Source organism: Urocitellus parryii, chromosome 4, assembly GCF_045843805.1.
Source record: "Urocitellus parryii isolate mUroPar1 chromosome 4, mUroPar1.hap1, whole genome shotgun sequence".
NCBI lineage: Eukaryota > Metazoa > Chordata > Mammalia > Rodentia > Sciuridae > Urocitellus > Urocitellus parryii.
Window position 1 is genome coordinate 211,514,853 of NC_135534.1, and position 18,194 is coordinate 211,533,046.

The window sequence follows — 18,194 nt, forward strand, 5'->3', positions numbered from 1 at the left end:
TGGACCTCTGCAGAGGGGATGTCTTCATCTCTGCATCACTACTTCCAGAGCCCCTGACCTGTAGCTGGTCTTCTGTTGCTCTGGTGGGTAGCATGATGAGGGGTCCCAGACTCTGAATAGCCAAGACCCTGCTTGCCATCCTTTGTCTGGCTATGGCTGTGTAATGGTCCAGTCACAGTTAAGATTGGCCAGAGGAGCATCCAGGAAGGCCCCGGGGAACCTCTGATTCCCAGACAGATCTTCCCTCCCCTACTGTTAGGCAGCGTCTCTGCTCTCGTGGTGAGCAGGGATGGATACCTGGGCACTCAGGGCTCTGCACCGCCTGAGGACCCCTGTCAATGTGCTGCGCAGTTGGCACTGACTGTGGCTAGCCCAGTTCTGCTGAGAGGATCTTGGCCATCGTGGCTGCTCCCTTCAGAGATCCACCATATGTGCACTGGGACCAGTGAGGGCAGAGACTGGCCAACATCAGCTTGTCCAACACTGGTCTCCAGTGGCCTCTGCTTTGATGGGCAGCTGTGTGTGGCCTAGTGCCCAGCACACCATGCCCCTCTCAGGGCTCATCTTTTTGTCTTCTCCACACTTGACCAGCCTCTCCCTCTCCTGGGACCCTGTAATCCTAAGCAGGATGACCTCTTTGTCCACACTGCCTCACCAGTCTCTCTGAGGCTGTCGCTGGGTGGGGCCCTAGTGAGGTAGCAGGCCTGTGGACATGGGCAGTGCCAGAGCATCCTGGTGCTGTCTCCCTGGGAGCCACCAGCTGGTGGTGCTTGGGTCTTACACGTGGGTCTTTCCCAGCATCTTCCTGTATCTTCTGTGCCCCACTCAGGTTTGTCCAAGGACAGGCGTCCACAGTTCTGTTGCTAATCTGGCCAGTGAGCAACTCCCGGGGCTCTTCCCTAGAGTCTGCTTCCAGAGAAGGTTCAACCCTGTAATCCAAATGCAACTCATTAGGAATACTTCCCAGGAGTACCTGGTAAGGAGGGGGAGGAAGGCAGTGTCAAGGAATTCCAAGGCACAGTGCTGGCCTTCCTCCATGGGGCCCCCAGGTAATGTGGCCCTCACATCAGTGTTGTCCCAGCCAGGCAGGAGTATACAGCTGTGTGCCTCCATCTGCTGAGAAGGTTCTGGCAGCTGCAGGAGCCTGAGCATCCAGAGTCAGGCTTTCTGCATGAGAAAGCATGGGAATCCAGTGTGGCATAAGTAGCAGAGATCAGAGGGGTGTGGCTGCAACAATAGTGTGCAAGGAACCTTCCCAGCGAGTGATGGATCAAAATGGAGTAATGATGTGAATTCAAAATACATCCAACAGAAAACAGTGACAATACCATACAGTAAAGCTCATGAGACACAGCCTGGCAGCACAGTTGGTCCTCAGCATCTGTGGGTCCTGCCTCCAACCAACAGATTCAACCAACCACAGATCAAAGATATTTGAAAAAAAATTGCATCTGTACTGAACATGGGCCAACTTTCTTCCTGCCATTATTCCCTGAGCAATGCAGCACAGTGACAGTTTACAGAGCATTTTCATTATCTTAGTTGTTCGAAGTCATCTAGAAATGATTTAAAGAACACAGAGGTATGTGCATAGGTTATGTGCAAATACTGTACCATATTATATAAGGGACTTGAGCCTCTGGGATGCTCCTGAGACCAATCTCCATAGTAACTGAGAATGACTGTACTTGGAAAGAACTTCCAACTCCTAAATGCTTATATTCTAAAAATAGTTCAATGTGCAACTCGATGAGTTGGACATTAATATAAGTTAGAAAAAGAAGAGCAGAGGGGCTGAGGCTGTGGCTCAGTGGTAGAGCACTTGCCTAGCACATGTGAGGCACTGGGTTTGATCCTCAGGATCACATAAAAATAAATAAATAAATAAAGATATTGGTCCATCTACAGCTAAAAAAAGAAAGAAAGAAAAACAACAGAATAAGTTTGAATAAAGAGCAAGAAAACATAAGAATAGAAATTACGAAGGGGCCATGGCTGGGGTAGAGCTTAGTGGTAGAGCACTTGTCTAGCACATGTGAAGCCCTGGGTTCAAATCTCTGTACTGAAAAGTGAAAGCAAAATGAACAACAACAACAAAAACCCCACAGAATTAAAGAGAAAAGAAACACACAGAAGAGAATCAGTGAAGTGTGTGTTCTTGGAAGACTTAGAAGTTGACATACTCTGGCTGGTCACCCAAAGAGAAGAAGGTCATTAAGTGGAAGGTGGGGTGAGTGGTGGCTGCAGACGCACGGGAGAGAGACCCAGATTGCTCCAAACCACTTCTGCTAGTGTGTTTACAGACTTAGGTACATGAATAACTACTAGAAAAATACAAGTGATCAAATCTGACAGAGATGAGATAAAACCTTAAGTGGTTCTTTATCGCAGCAAGAAAGCCACTGAGTCCCAAAACAATCTTCCCATAAAGAAAACACCTTGCTCTGATGGTCTTGTACATGAGGTTTCTATCTAAAATACAAGGAATGATTATTTCCGGTCTTAGACAATTTTTTCTAGAGACAAGAAAAAGAATTAACATTTCCTAACTAATTATATATGCCTAATATTAGCTCAATACCATTATCTAAGAAATAATATCACAATCCACACTTACTTATTAATGAGAGATGCAAAATCCTAATCAGTATGTAAGCAGCTTAAATCTAATAGTGTTCAGAAAAGAAAATATGAGTCAGGCTTTTTCCAGGAATTCAAGGTTCAACTTGGAAAAGCTATTACAATAATTCACATTAACGTATCAAAGGAGACTATTAATGTGATTGTCTCATGGATTCAGAAAAGATCTCCAATAAAATTCAAATTTTAGTCATGATAAATGTTATTAGCAATCAGGAATTGGTGACTTCATAAAGGATAGCTACAAAGAATCCTGTGCACACATTATGTCATGGTGAAATTTGGAAAGAATTCCTTTCGAAGTCAGGAAACACCGTGCTGTCTGCTGTCTGTCTTCCTCCAGGCTGAGCTTCAGGCCTGACCAGCAGTAGACTGCCTGTTGCCTCATGAGGACGTCAGCTCCCAGATGCGCAGCACAGCACCTGCTGCTCTGTAGGTCTCCCGTGGGGGCTTACTGAATGAGTAGGACAAATAAATAAACAAATATGTAAGGGCTAGGAGGGAGTGAGCACAGTTGTCAGCCAGGTCCAGGGGGGTCTAAAACCGACTGGAGTGTGCTGGAGCATTCGACTGGCCAGAGCACGGTTGCAGAGGGTAGATGACTCAGTCGGCATTCCTGACAGAAACCTAATAAAATCTGCACAAAATCTTTATGCCGAAAATTGCTGGACTTTATTGAAAGGCATTAAAGAAGGCTTAAATAGATGGAGTTGAATTAATGGGTGTCAATTTCACAGAATTTTGATTCCCTCAAATTGATTTGTAGATTTCATGCAATCCCAATAAAAATACCAAGGTGTTTGTTTATTTACTTTGGAATTTTACAAGCTGCTTCTAAAATGAGAAAGAGAAACAGTCTCAAACAAGATATTTAAGGACATCAACTGGGTTGTTTGGGTGGTGCCAGAGGGAGTCTGCTCCTCCTGCTGAGACTAGCTGTAGAGCTGGGGTGATGAGGACACGCAGTGTTGGCTCAGGGAAGGCTGAGCAAGAGGGGGTCAGCCTCAGGTCAGAACTCTCCTGTGTAGGGGGTGGTGTAGGACAGCACTGACTCTGCTGCGTCCTCCTGAGGGTCGCTGGAGGTTAGCATGGGTGAGGCCAGAGATCATTCCAAGTCAGTTTCAGGCAAACGAAGGACTTGTAAGAGGCAAACTTTGAACTCCTAGAACATACAGGAGATGATCCCTAAGACCTGGGAACAAGACACTTTGTTAACAAGATATATAAAGCCTCCAGTCAAAACTGGAAGCTCTGTCAGATCTCTTGTTCATATGCGTGGGGTCTGTGCCAGCTGGGTATGTGAGGGAGGACAGGAGGTGTTGCTGAGCCAACTGAGCAAGGGGAGGTGGCCATGGAGGGCAGAGGAAGGCTGTGCATCAGTGCGCCTTGGCTTCTCTGTTGGGAGAGTTTCGAAGGTCTGAGGAAGAGGGATGGTGCGACCTGGTGGTTAAGCCACAGCTTTGCCTGCTCAGTGGGAAGGGAGCAGTGGCAGTGGACCTGTTAGGGCACTCTCTGTTGGGATCTCCCTGAAGCACAGCCTGACATGTGAGTTGGGTGTAAGCCTTTTGTTTGGGAGGTGATCCTGGGAACACTGGTAGGGAATGGTGAAATGGGAAGGGGCACAGTGGCTGCCAACAGAAGGCGCGTTATCCAGAAGTCACCTGGGACAGCTGGAGCTCAGTCACACTGGGGCTCTGATCATGTGGAAAGTGCTGTTCCCTCCATGGGGTGCTGGGGCTCAGTCACAGCTGAAGGCTTGCAGGGGAGGGCAGAGAATGTTAGACCCCTGACCCCTTTGGCCTGGCCTGGAAGAGCCCTCAGGAGAAAGAGATGCCGATTTGGGGTGTTGGCCTAAGGTGTGAGGCCTGGGGCCTTGCCAGGCTGTGGGGCAGGGAGCTACTGAACTCTGGCTGCATCTCTAGTAGGGCAGCAGCCAGACCTGACGTGGGTATGTAGGACAAGGCAAGAGTGACATTGAACTGTGGCCTGAGTACTTGGAAAAATGGGCTGCTTGAATTGAAATGGGAAAGAGTATGGGCTGAGTGGGTTTGTGATGAAGTTCAGGTGCAACTTGGGCGTGTTAGGTCTGGGGCTTCTGTGAGACTCCCCAGAGGGTTGTACAGAGGGCCCGGAATTTGGGAGTGAGTTCAGACTAGTGGTATAAAGTTTGGATCCTAAGCATATAAAATGGAGTCAGACCACAAGACAGGAGGAGGTTGGTATATGGGATGAGTAGCTGAGCCCTGGAACACCCCCATCATTTAGAGCCTGGGGCGGTGAGCAGGAGCATATACCAGGGGCAGAGGCTAGTGTCCAGAATATGCACAGCTTTTCTGCAAGTTGATTGGAAAAACAAAAACAGCTAAATGAGCAGAAGGTACAATTGGGCATTTTACAGAGTAGAAAACATAAGTAGCCAATTAACATGGGAAAAGATGCTCAACTTGACTAATAATAGGAGTAATATAGACTGAAATGACATGGCAATGCCATTTCACATCTGCTGGTTGTCAGAGTTTGCAAATGATGACAGTGCCTAGTGTTGCCAAGGATATGAAGTGCCCAGAGCTCTCCAGCCAGCTGGTGAGGTCTCGATGGGGGCCACCTCTTTGAAAAGTTTGCAGTAGTCATCAAGTTGGTGATGTGCACCTCTGCCTCCGTGTCTTCAGATAGAAATCACAACATCTGTTTGTGATAACTGCGGCTGAGCCAGCAGCCAAGCACCCAGATGTGTAGAGAGTGTGTCAGCAGCACAAGGCAATGAAGACTGAGGAGACGGTGAGATAACTGCAGGCACGGAACTGATGACTAGGGTGATACGGATGCTTCTGGGAGGCAGTGTCTGCTCACTGTCGGCCACGTTTGCACAGCTGCCACTGTGGGGCTGAGAACTGGCAGATGTGGGATGCATTTAGGGTCTATGAAAGAACTGCAAGGACAAGTGATTATTGACCAGGATTAAGGCCAGCTGCTTCATCCAGAGGGCAGGAAGGAAGTAGGAGGGCATCACAGTGACAGGAGCCATCTACTTTTCAGCTGTGTGATAAATATATGGATATTTGGTTTACTGTTCTTTAAAATATTTAGACATATTATTTTGTTTATGTGGTATATTTCATGGTTTTCAACAGTTAATGATGTGAGTATTCTAAGCAAAGAGGCTGAAATCTTCCATTTAAAAAGAAAACCAAGGGCAGTGGTTGTAGCTCAGTGGTAGAGCGCTAGCCTGGCACGTGTGAGGCACTGGGTTTAATCCTTAACACCACATAAAAATACATTAATTGATTAAGTAAAGGTAGAAAAATACAATAATATTAAAAATAAATAACATTTAAAAATAAATAAAAAAGTAAACCAAGGTTGCTTTGCTTTACCAGCTCCTGGTGGGGTGGCTTTCCTGGGGGCTGCCCCATCACTGTGTGCATCCCCCCAGATTCAGATTCAGTGCAGTTTCTGAAGACCAGGCTGGCTGAGTTCCTGGGACCTGTGGGGCTTCTTGGAAACAGGAATATTTGTTTCCCCAGCTAAAGTGATCCAACAGCTCCAAGTTGGAAGGGCAACTTCAGGGTTTCCGCACCAGACTCCTGATAGATGAGAAGGCATAAGAGGAGGTGGGCAGGGATGCTGGCTGACATCACAGGTGCACAGAGGCCTCCTGCAGTGTAGGCCACTGAAATGACCCAGCATGCTGTCCCTCAGCTGCTGGATAGGCCAGGGAGGCCTGTAAGCTGTCAGACCTCACTTAAGGCAAGCCCTTGGCAGGCTGGTGGGAGAGGGAGAAGCTGCCCTGTGTGAACACTTATCTACCCTTTGGCTGCCATTGCTGTTGGAGCTTTGGTCATTGGCCTTCTCTGCCTGGAGGAGAACAGATGAAAGGACAGCCATCACATGGATCGGTGGTGTTTTGTTTGTTTATTTGTTTGTTTTTCATTTGGAGCCACTTCATATATTTACTTTGCAAATGCACTTTTTTTTCCTTAGGCAAAAATATGAGTGTCAGTTTTGATCCCCAATTTAAAAATCAAAATAAATCCATAGTCTTAGCAAGGATCCCTGGAGAAAGGGCTCCAAACTCACATAAAACTGACATTGATTTCTTTGCCTGGAAATAAAAATGAACTATTGTCTGTGAGTCATCTTTGGATTTGCATTAAAACAAGAATGCAAATAGAGCTGCAGTCTCATAACCTACAGATCTCAAAATATGTCGAGTTCATGCATTTCAAGAAAAATGTGCAGTTTACAAAATCCTGAAGTTTTCTAGTTAAGTATTCAGAGTTTAAGTTTTTGCTTGTGTTTATGACTCATTTTCTCTTTTGTTTTCTGTTTTTGTTCTTGATTTACCTTAACCTACCTGCTGACTCACGCCACCCAACCAACATACAATGCGAAAACCCATGTCTCCGTCTGTATGTTGCGCGCCTGCTGCTCAAACCACCCCAATTTGTAAATAATACGCAAATACCCATCCATGAAAACATCACATATAGGAAACGGTTGGTTTGTGACTTTAAAACAGTTTTACGAGTCCTCGCTCTGCCTGCTCTTCTTTTCTCTCTGTTTCTGGGGCTCCTACCTGCTGCCCTCTGAGGTGTGAGCTGGATTCTGCTGTATTCTCACCTCTGGCCTCCCATGCACTCTCCCCTACCCCTGGGGTCCAGCAGGGGCTTCAGAGGGCCTCCAGGAGCTGTTGGAATCTGGGCCCTTGCCAAGGAGGGGAAGTGGAACTTTCTGGGATGGGGGGTAAGTGCCCAGGGCAGAAGTTCCTGCTGAGACTGGCATGACTCAGGAGGTTTTGCCTGACGAGGTTGGCCCTGGTCCCTGGGAGTCTGTGGTTTCTGTTGCACTCTCACCTCCTCTCTTCAGTGTCCCTATCATGCCAACACACAGCATAGGTTTGGTTTGCCCAGGTGGCCTTGGTGAAGTCCCCTGTTGCTTCTGTCCTTCCTAGATAAGCCCTTCCGTAGGGAGTTGGGCCAGGAGCACTGGGCTCGTGGGAAGTTTGGAGATTTGGACTCTGAATCAGAGAGGGTCATGTGGGGCCTGAGTAGGAGGGTCTCTGTCCCAGCAGACAGAGGGGCTCAGGGATCCCTACTCTACATCATCACTGGAGTGTGTGCACACTGTTGGCCAAGCTCTTGCGGTATACAGGTGCAACTGAGGCCTCCCTCCAGGTCTTCAGAAGGTTTTTTTTTTTAAAAAATATTTTTTGTTGTAGGTGGACATGACATCTTCATTTTATTTATTTTTTTATGTGACGCAGAGGATCAAACCCAGTGCCTCACACATGCTAGGCAAGCACTCTACCACTGAGCTACAGCCCCAGCTCTCTTCAGTGGTTTTGAGAGAATAAGGGTGTTTGGTAGCAATTAGCTTTAGCTGTGGCCGTGAAAATTCATCCAAAGGAGCAGATCTTTGAGGTTTCTGTGCAGAAACTGAATGTTGCACAGGGTTTTACATCTAAAGTGGAAAGCTTGCGTGTTGAGAAAATGGCATTGAATGCTGCGGAAATGCCTAGCCACATCCTCTGCACAGCCTCCAGCTCAGGCCAGGCAGTGGCCACCTGTCTCTCTCCTCCTTGTCCTGGCCTTCATGACTGGTGGACATGGGGAGTGTGTGTATGTGCACATTTCCTCTCCTTTGTACAATCAGCCCACGTTAGTGGAACTAAGAGAGCAGTCTGGTTATGATAGCAGGACCTCATCCTGTGGTGTGGTGTGTGGTCATCAGGCATCCATGGGTCTGACTGAATTCCCTGGAGGCCTTCAGGAGTAAGGCCTCCCTCTCTTGTGACTGGCTAGAAGCATGGTGGCCTTGGATGTAGATGCTAGTCGTGGCTGGGTCAGCCAGGTTGGCTTTGTGGGACAGTGTCCTTACAAAGCTCACTATACTTCTGAATTTCTTTCCTCAGTTGTCCCTTGCCACCTGGGCATTGATGTCCCTAGTGTTGCCAGGTTGTGGGCAAGGAGACTGAGATGGAAGGGCGAGACCAGTGTTCCCTCGTCTTACTGTGGGTGCACAGGCTGAGTGAGGTTGCAAAAAGGGTAGCTTCCAAGTGGGCATAGCATTTCTTGTGCAGCAGAAACCATGGGTCTTGGGAGGAAGGGCAGGCCATGTCTAACTTCAGGGCAGCTGAGGCCAGAGGTGGCAGTGCACGGCACACAGCCCTGTCTTGCTGTCCCGCTGTCCTGCATGCAGTTAGCATGGCGGTCCCCAGCCCATCACTCTGCTTGGGCATCTGTGACTGTTATCATCTGTCTTCACAACTCTCCAGGGCTGCCTGTCTGTCTGCACTCACCCTCCCCCAGCACTTGCAGGAGCCCAGAGAGAAGTCTAGGAGCAGGGATGGAGAACTGGTCTCCACTACAGCAGCTGAGTGGGGCTGAGTGTCACCGGCCCTTTGTCTGCCCTCTCATATTCTGCCCCTTCTTTGTTACCAGGAGTCTGTATTTCTCCCACATTTTCAGGAATTCTCCTGAGTGCCACTGCCCAGCCACAGATTGCTTTGAGCTGGACAGGCCTTGCATTGTTAAGATCCTTGCTTCTCCAGACCTATTTGAGTAGGGGGTTTCAAAAGGATCCCCCACTGGTGACTGTCTATGTCCTTGGGGTCTGAAGTGGTCAGTGGGCAGTTATTTCCATTGTGTGTACCACTGAGATTCTCTCTCCTCAGCCTGAATCGGTGGGGAGCTGCAGGCTTAGCTGTGCACCCCGCAGGGCATGCCTCAAGTCCCACTCCCACCCTCTTGCTGATGTGGACAAGGTCCACATCACCCTTCTGCCCACTGATCCCACCTTTAGGATTCAGCATTCTGCCTGAGGGCCAGAACCTCCCGTGACTGTCTGTTTCCAGCCTGCAGAGAAACTCAGAGATCCTGGCACCCTGGTGGGAGCCACAGGCAAGGCAGAAGTGTCCCTTGAGAGTGGGTCCCTGGAAGTAAGTGTGAGCCCATCCCTCCACCTCCCTTGTTGTGATAGGCAGCCCTTGAGTGCTGCCAGGCTTTCCCTGTTTCTGCGTTTGCATGTGCTCTCCTGCTGCTGCTGTCTCATTCAACATCTGTGTTCTCTTTTCTCTTTATTTGATGACTGAATCTTGACAACACAAATGTGTCTGAGCCTGAGCTGCTTGTATATTTAAAAATACCAAAGTGTCAGGAAGCTGCTCTCAGGCCATGTGCAGGTACCTTGTCCCCAAGTAGACAGACATACAGTGCCTGGCTCTACAGGAACCCCCACCTATGCACGGACACCTCCCCAGAGCCACCCTCTTCTGAAAAGGCTTGCCAATAGTCCAGGGTGTCTGGGGCCGGGGATTCCTCACTCCCAGGTAAACTTTGGAGTCTGGGGTTGATCGGTTTGTCTCTGTGGTTAGTTTTGAGCCCTTGGGTGAGGGCGCAGTACCAAGTGTCCTGGTTCTCGGCAGCAGAGACCTGGGGTGAGAGCAGCAGAGTGACTGCACCTGTCCCTTTCGTAAGTGTCAGCAGCTCCTGGAGCAGTCCCCTCAGAGCCCGGTGGGTCCCAGTAGAAATGGCTGGGCTGGTAGGGAGGAGCGCGGCCACTAAGCCCAGGCGGGGGGTCCCTTCAGGGGTGCCCACTGGAGAACCATCATGCCCAGCACCTGGACAGCTTGGCTGGCTGTTCCCATGAGAGGTGGTCACTGTTGGAGTCCCACAGGTGATCCTACCCCACCTGGCAGCAAGGAGCCACTTTGGAGAGCTCCTTCTCTGTGTCTCCCTGTCGGGGTGGCCCTAGAATAGGGGATATCTCTGATTTGCTGCATGAAGCGTGACTTGCAACAATAAGCTTTCCTTTTGGAAGGTTTTCTGGTGGCCATTACTGCTTAGACTGAGTAGTGACTTTATTTCAATTTCTTTTTAACCACTTTGGGGCCACAGGGACTTGTGGAGAGGTTGTGGGGTGTAGGTTGCCCTTTTGGGGGGCGATTTCCAAAGATGAGAGGGCATCCCTCTTCTCTACAGAACAACTTCATCAACCTCAGCTTCCTTCGCCTCTTCAGAGCTGCACGGCTCGTCAAGCTGCTGCGCCAGGGCTACACCATCCGCATCCTGCTGTGGACCTTCGTCCAGTCCTTCAAGGTGAAGCAGGCGCCAGAGGCAGGGCAGGGCAAGGCAGGGCAGGGCAGGGCAGCTCCCTCCAGGGCTGTCATCTTCCTCCTCTGTCATGATTCCCTGACCCCCAGAGTTCCCCCCTTCTTTGGAAGGGTGTGTGCACCATTGTCCTTTTGCAGTTTATAATACAGTTTGAGTGACCACAGGTTATCTCCTCAGTGCCCACAAAACCATTGAGATCGGTTTTATGACCCCAGTTTATAGATGGAGAAACAGGGCCTGTCACTTGGAGGGTGGGCCTGGAGCTGGGCTAGGCTGAGGTCTGTGTGGCTGTGGAGAGGTAGAGGACCTGACCTGCCCATGTGTCTGCAGGCGCTGCCCTATGTGTGCCTCCTCATTGCCATGCTGTTCTTCATCTACGCCATCATCGGCATGCAGGTGGGTGCTGCTTGCCCTGACAGGGCTGGATGCAGAGCTCTCGTCCACTCGGGCCACTGGGAATGTGTTGTGGTCCTTAAATGTAACAGTAATAAACTGACACATAGTGAGCCTCTGCTGTGAGTCAGACACTGGTGTGAGGAGTGAGACAGCTGTTTTCAGACACTGTTGCTTGGAGGGTGTCCAGGCACTCCCAGGAGGGGCAGTCTAGCCGTCCATCCACTCCTTTCTCTCTGGGAAAGTGCACTGCCATGTTTCTGAGGTCTGAGTGGCCTTCAGGTACAACTGGGGCATTGGAGACATCTGTACGGTGTGGAGTGGCTGCTGGCCAGTCTGAAGGTGCCCCTTCCACTCCTTAGTGGAGATCACATGCTCCTGAGGAGCCTCAGATCAGGTCCTCAATGAGCTCAGTCTGTGTGGTTTAAGTTGTTTGATTTCCTAAGAATACTTTGTCAGTTATTTGGGGAAAAAAATACTTAAATATGTAAAGCAGTGTCCTGCTATAACCCATGGTCATCTGGCCCCTCCCAGCAGTGGGGAGGAGAATGGACTGAGTGTAAAGTTAGTATGGGAGGTGCCAGTATCCAAATCTTTAATTCACAGGCTGAAATGTTCTCTTGATTTAGAGTTTTCTGAGATTTGATGTTTTTTTTTAAAGCAAACACACCTACACACACACACACACACACACACACACACACACACTTGCTTTAGTTTTTGGATGTATAAGAACATGCATGTTACTGATCTTTGTGGAAATGTAATAGTTTATTAATTTTCAGCCAAATTTTAAGCTGAAGATGGTTCTTGATTCATTTGCATTCTTACCCTGAAAAAAATCAGTTATAATAGATAAAAATCCCATTGCACCATTTGCACAAATGTTTTAAAACAATTTTTCCAGTGATATAGCTGTGTGTACACATACCTATGATTCCACTACTCAGGAGGCTAAAGCAGGAGGATCACAAGTTTGAGACAACTTAGTGAGACCCTGTCTCAAAATAAAAATTAAAAAGGGCTAAGGGAGTAGCTCAGTGGTAGAGCACTCCTGGTTCAATCCCCAGTATTGAAAAAAGAAAAAAAAAAAAGGAATATTTCCAGTGATTTCTCAGAGCTTTTGCCAGTATGATAGTATAATTCCTGCTTTGGAACTGTTAATAAGTGAGCTTTCTGTCTTGTGCATAGCAGATCTGGGCCCCATTCCCATTCATCAGACTTGCAACTAGAAACAGGCTCAGAGCTCCTGGAGCCTGGCTCACGCTGAGCCATGGAACTAGGGTGTGATCAACTGTCTCATGTGGGGTCCCCCAGATTGCACGCATTCCCTCTCTTGCCTGGTCTACCCACTGTGGCTCTGGGAATCCTGCAGCATCAACATGCTGCTAATTCTCCATTTTAGGTGTTTGGAAACATTGCCTTGGACGACGACACCAGCATCAACCGGCACAATAACTTCCGCACATTCTTACAAGCCCTGATGCTGTTGTTCAGGTATGTTGGGTGGTCACATTGATGTCCACTCTGCTCAGGATGGAGGAGGGTGGGTCTCACCATGGGGACCACTCTCTTCTAACCCTCAAATCATGCTGCTTTTCCTTAGAGGACTTTTCCAGTCCTTCCCTCTCTGCTCATCCAGAGGCTCTTGAAGTCTGCCCTGGCCTCAGGACAGACTGGTAAGAAGCCCCTAAGGGAGGAACCTGGGAGCTCTGAGCCAGGCCTGCCTGCCTTGTCCTTGCTGTGTGGTTGGCAGCCAGAAGGCTCCCAGGAGGCTGCACCCTATTAGGACAGGGAACGCCTGCAGGGTTGTGCAGTGAGCTGGCCCCAGCTTCCACAGCTAGAAGCAGTATTGGTGATGGGATGGGTGAGAAAGGGAGAGGCAGGTGCAGAGGGGGAGACTGCTGCTGCTCATGGCCCAAGGAGCTCTGCTGGCCAGAACTTCTGGTCTTGACACACCTCCCTTACGCCAAAGAGTGAGCAAGAGTAAAAAGGTGGAATGTGGGAGCATGGAGGTGGAACCTGGAGACCCTGGGAACAAGCTTTGGGCCTGCACAGGCCTCTTTGGCAGGGGTGTGTTCAGAAGCAGCTCAAGCCCAGATGCTGTCCTGGGCTGTGGAGCACTCTCTATGACTGGGCCCTGGCTGTCCTGGTCTGGGTGTAGACTTGAGGGCTGGGGGAAGGGTGAATGTGTTTCACTGCCTCCTGCGTCTCCCTCGTTTTTCCAGGACAGGAAAGGAACTCTTTAGGGACTTATGGGGTGGGTGCTGACATCAGACCTTCCAGAGAGCTCCTTCATGCAGAGGCAGGGCTGCTTCAGGGCCCCTGTTTGCTGCACTTCCTGGGGAACATTCTGGCTCTTGTTTCTTGCATAAGATAGACAGGCATCCTCAGGCTCATGCTTTCTCAGATCATATTGATTCTCCGAACTTCGGCAGTTACATTAAATTTATTTCTTCATTTATTATTGCTCTTCCCCATGCCACAAAGATTTGAGGCCACCCTCTGAGTCTGCCTTAGGCCTATGTTTTCCAAGATTTCTGTTTCCCTGAACTTTGCATCACAAGGGGGTGCTTCCATCACTTGGATTGGCATAGGCCCGTTGACTATAGGAAACCCCCACTGCTGGCATCATTGGTGGGCACTGGTGCTGGCTGTGTGTTCTGCAGAGTCCCAAGTGGCTGCTCAGGGCAGGGTGTCCTCCAGGGATTCTGGGCACAGAGAGTGGTGTGCAAGTGGACTGAGGAGGGCTGAGGGCTGAGGGTGGGAGAAGATCAGGTTTCAGGTCCCCGGGGCTGAGCTCAGCTATGTGGGTTTGGTCTTCATGAGGAGTGAGGGAGCATGGGAAGGTCTGAAAGAAGTGACAACTTCAGGCCTGCACCTTGTGGCCCCGCATGGCACCTGGAAGGGTGCTGCTGTGAGGCACCAGGTGAAAACAGAGCTGCTCTTTCTGAAGGGGCCTGAGCTGATGGATAGGATATGAAGGGAGGAGGCAGGGATGATGCAGTTGCTTTGGCCTGAGTGGCTGGAAAGGTAGCCCTTCTAGAAGCTGCTGCTTCTAGAAACAAGGGTAAGCATAGCCTGTGTTTGGGATGAGACTATGTTGTGTCCTCCAAGGAGTGCCCATAGTGCACTGGATTACTCTCCTCTATTGATGACCAGTTCGGAAACATAATGGCAAAGGCTCCATGTACAGGGGCCCAGCTCTCCTGAGGACTTGGCCCCCACCTTTTGGGCTGGCCAGAGCTCTGGTGTCACTGGAGGTTTGCCCTCCAGGCCTCCTATTATGGACTCACAGCTCTGTTCTTCTTTTCAGGAGTGCCACGGGGGAGGCCTGGCATGAAATCATGCTGTCTTGTCTGAGCAACCGGGCCTGTGACCCAGATGCCAATGCCAGTGAGTGTGGGAGTGACTTTGCCTACTTCTACTTCGTGTCCTTCATCTTCCTTTGCTCCTTCCTGGTGAGTCCTGATCACTGTGCCCATGTCTGTCTGCTCAGGCTAGCTCAGGGTCCTGCATCTCCTGTTGATCACTGACTTTGACCCATGCCACATTGTAAGCTGATGCGGTGGTGAGGCCTTTGCTCCTTGAGAGCAACAGCCTCTTCAGCCTAGAAAGGACCCACTTGAAGACAAGCTCTAGTGGCCCTGCCTGACTTCCATGAAAGGGTTGCATTTCAGGGGCAGCTGCCCCTCAGTGTCCAGGTCTTGGAAGGTTCACTGTAGTGGTGGGAGGTGAAGAAGCAGCCCCTCAGCCAGCATGCCTGGTGCAATGAGCCAGGTGGGAGAAATGGCAGGCTGGTCTAAGGAGGGTGGATCTTACTCCAGGCTTGCGGAAGCCTTGAAGCAAGAGTGCAACAAGGTCTACTTCCTGTTCTGCAGCTTGGCTTCTGTGTGGATGTGAGGAGGGGGCTCTAGTGTGAACATGGAGGTGAGTGGGCTGAAGTGACCTAGAGAAGGGCATGAGGGACTAGCTCAAAATGGGTGCTGCTACATTTTAAGGCAGAGTTGGCCAGATCGAAAAAGAGATTAGAAAGCTACACCCTGGGATTCCCTGGTGATGGGTGAGGGGCTGCCCCTCTAAGATAAAGTGTGGAGAGCTGCAGGTATGACCTCTGGGCTGGAGAATGGAAGGAGTTACCATCAATTTTCGGGGTATCTGTGTGAGTGGAGGATGCTCTGCGGGTCCCACTTTAGTGCAGCCCAGCAATCTATGTGTGGCTTAAGCATCACTTGAATGCTTTTTTAAAGAGCAGATTCCCAGGGGCCCCAGACTTACTGTATCAGGATCTCTGGAAGAGGAATCCAGGAATCTTGAGTTTAAACAAACTCTTGGTGCTGAATTTTGAGCAGTCAGGAGTGCTAGATGCCACAGTCTGGTTGGGCACAATTCACAAGCCACTTGTCAAGCAGAAACGAATTTTACTTTTAGAACACACATGCTGCACCACATGAGCTCTTCAGGAATTCCCTCAGAGCCCAACTGCCACTTCTGGTGAGCCTCTCAACCCCCCCACTCCTCCCGCTCTTGAGGCTGATTGGCTGGGTCGCATGGGTGGAGCCAAAAGAATCCCCTAATGAGCAGCTCCGTGGTCTGAAGGGGCCGGGAAACAGCCCAATGAGCATCACCGCAGAGGAGCCAATCAGCTGGAAGTTTGCTGGGTGGGGCCACTTGGGCTGTGGCTCTCAACAGCTAGATCCAGGGGCTGAGGAGCTGTCAGTGAGGCAGGTGGAGAGCCCGGAGAGAGCAGCACCCCAGAGGCCCAAGGAAGAAAGTGTCTCTTGAGGGAGAATAGCCCATCCCACAAAGTGCTGTTGGAAAGTAAAGTGAGAGAAGGACTAAGAAAAAATGGCAGAGGCCACTGGTGACTCTTGCGAGGGCAGTTTGTATAGGCATGGAGAGGAACAAAACCCTTTTGGTGGATTTGCGTAAAAATGGAGGTGAGGGGCATAGAAGGAACAGCAGCTCTTCCCAGCAGCAGATGGTGCCAGGAAGCGTCAGATCTGCGGCCATAGCCTGTGAGCAGGGCTAATGTGACCTGTGCTTTCCTCAACCATGTCCACTCCTTAGAGCCTTAAGTAGAGAATTGAATTTTCCAGATTCAGGCTTTCCAAGACAAGTATAAGGAGGAGAGAAGGGTACATATGAGTCACAGAGCTGAATGTGGTCAAAGCTGGGGACAGGAAGGTGAGGGCAGGAACCTAGATTAGAGGTTTTCATGTGGACAAAGCAGCCTTGGGATGCAGATGTCAGAGCAAGTGAGCTGGAATGACATGGGGCATGTGAAGCCAAGACAGGGGGGCGGGGGCAGTGATGGTGCCCTTGTTGATAGTCCTTGGTAATGACCAAGCTGGGTATCCACATATAAAATTATGAAGAAGGACCCCTACTTCACTCCATATACAAAGTTAACTCAGTTGATCAAAGAAGTAAATAGAAGAGCTGAAACAATGACAGTACTTAATAGGAGATCAGTCTTAAAGACTTCAGAATTGACAATGGATTCTTAGATTTGACATCAAAATCATGAGAAAAAAAGAAAACAGATTATTTATTTATGCTTATTGGAAGAAAATATTTGCAAATCACAATCTGATAAGGAGTCAATATTCAGCACATATAAAGAACTCTTATAGCTCAACAACAAAAAGACAAAACAGAAAATTTAAAAATGGGCAAAGAAGATATACAAATGACCAGAAGTCACATGAAGAGAAGGTCAACATTTTTGGTTATAAAGGAAACAAATCAGAACCCAAATGAGATACTACTTCACACCCACTATGATAGCTATAATAATATGTTTAAAAAAACCCAGAAGAGGGCTGGGGATGCCTGGCATGCGTGCAGCCTGGGTTCGATCCTCAGCACCACATACCAACAAAGATGTTGTGTCCGCCGAGAACTAAAAAATAAATATTAAAAAAAAATTCTCAAAAAAAAAAAAACCCAGAAGAATAACAAGTGTCAGCAGGATATAGCAGCTGTGGAAAAGTCTGGCAATTCACCAAAAAATGAAGCTTAAAATTGCCATGTGACCCAGTGATTCCACTCCTAGGCATATAACCAAGATAAATGAAAAGGTATGCCCACACAGGGGGCTGGGTTTGTGGCTCAGTGGTAGAGCGCTTGCTCACCTAGCACTTGCGAGGCCCTGGGTTCAATCCTCAGCACCACATATAAATAAATAAATAAAATAAAGGTATTGTGTCCAACTACAACCAAAAAAATAAATATTAAAAAAAGGTATGCCCACAGAGAAACTTATATATGAGTGTTTACAGCAAGATTGATCATGTTAGACACAAATGTCCATCAGTGGATGGAGGAATGTGGTATATGCCTATAATGGACTGTTCTTTGGCTATAAAATTAAATGATGTACTGATACATGCTACTATATGAATGAACATCAAAAATATCACATTGATAAAAAGAAGACAGATGTTGTCGGGGTTTTTATCCCCCCATTCCCTCCTGACCTGTGGGAGAGATTGGGGGAGCACGCCCCGACCAGGACGGGCCAAGAAAGGTAAAGGTCGACTGGCCACCCACACCCAGCCCTGTCTCCAGAGGACAATGAGCCGCGCCAGGGAGAACAGTCAAAGCAGGATCTCATCTATTGAGAAAACACACACAGTTAATATAATGTACAGGAGCCAATGGGGTAAAGGTCAGCAGGGTGGGGAGAATTTACATCTACACCCATCCTACAGGCAGTAATGTCCGTGAGGGCAGAGGGGTTCTGAGCCTATCCTAGAGGTGGTCCGATTCTTCATCACAACCCACGGCAATGCCTTCTGGCTCATCGCTAGGTGCTCTCTTAGCAGGTGGCCCCAGGACTGGGAAGCGGGTAGCAGCCAGCAAGTTAAGTTTCCTCTTTTCTGATGCAACATGCCCTACACATGTAAAAGCTCACATGTTCAGTTTCTCCATGGCTTGAATTCTAGCAACAGTGAAGTGGGTGGCAGTGGCAACTCACTGAACTTCAGTGTTGGAAAGTCAGAGACTCCTAGAGACCCAGAAATGGGTACTTTGGACAGAGGAGAG

General features: G+C 49.0%; 1 protein-coding gene across 1 annotated transcript in view; it reads left to right on the plus strand.

The window, feature by feature from the left end:
• The window catches only part of Cacna1b (calcium voltage-gated channel subunit alpha1 B), a 144,706-nt gene that overhangs the window by 88,872 nt on the left and 37,640 nt on the right, over positions 1-18,194 (plus strand). Inside the window, exons 30-33 of the mRNA XM_077797372.1 lie at positions 10,620-10,736; positions 11,082-11,147; positions 12,550-12,641; positions 14,461-14,605. Of these exons, the coding sequence (XP_077653498.1) occupies positions 10,620-10,736; positions 11,082-11,147; positions 12,550-12,641; positions 14,461-14,605 (420 nt within the window). The remainder of the gene's footprint in view (positions 1-10,619; positions 10,737-11,081; positions 11,148-12,549; positions 12,642-14,460; positions 14,606-18,194) is intronic.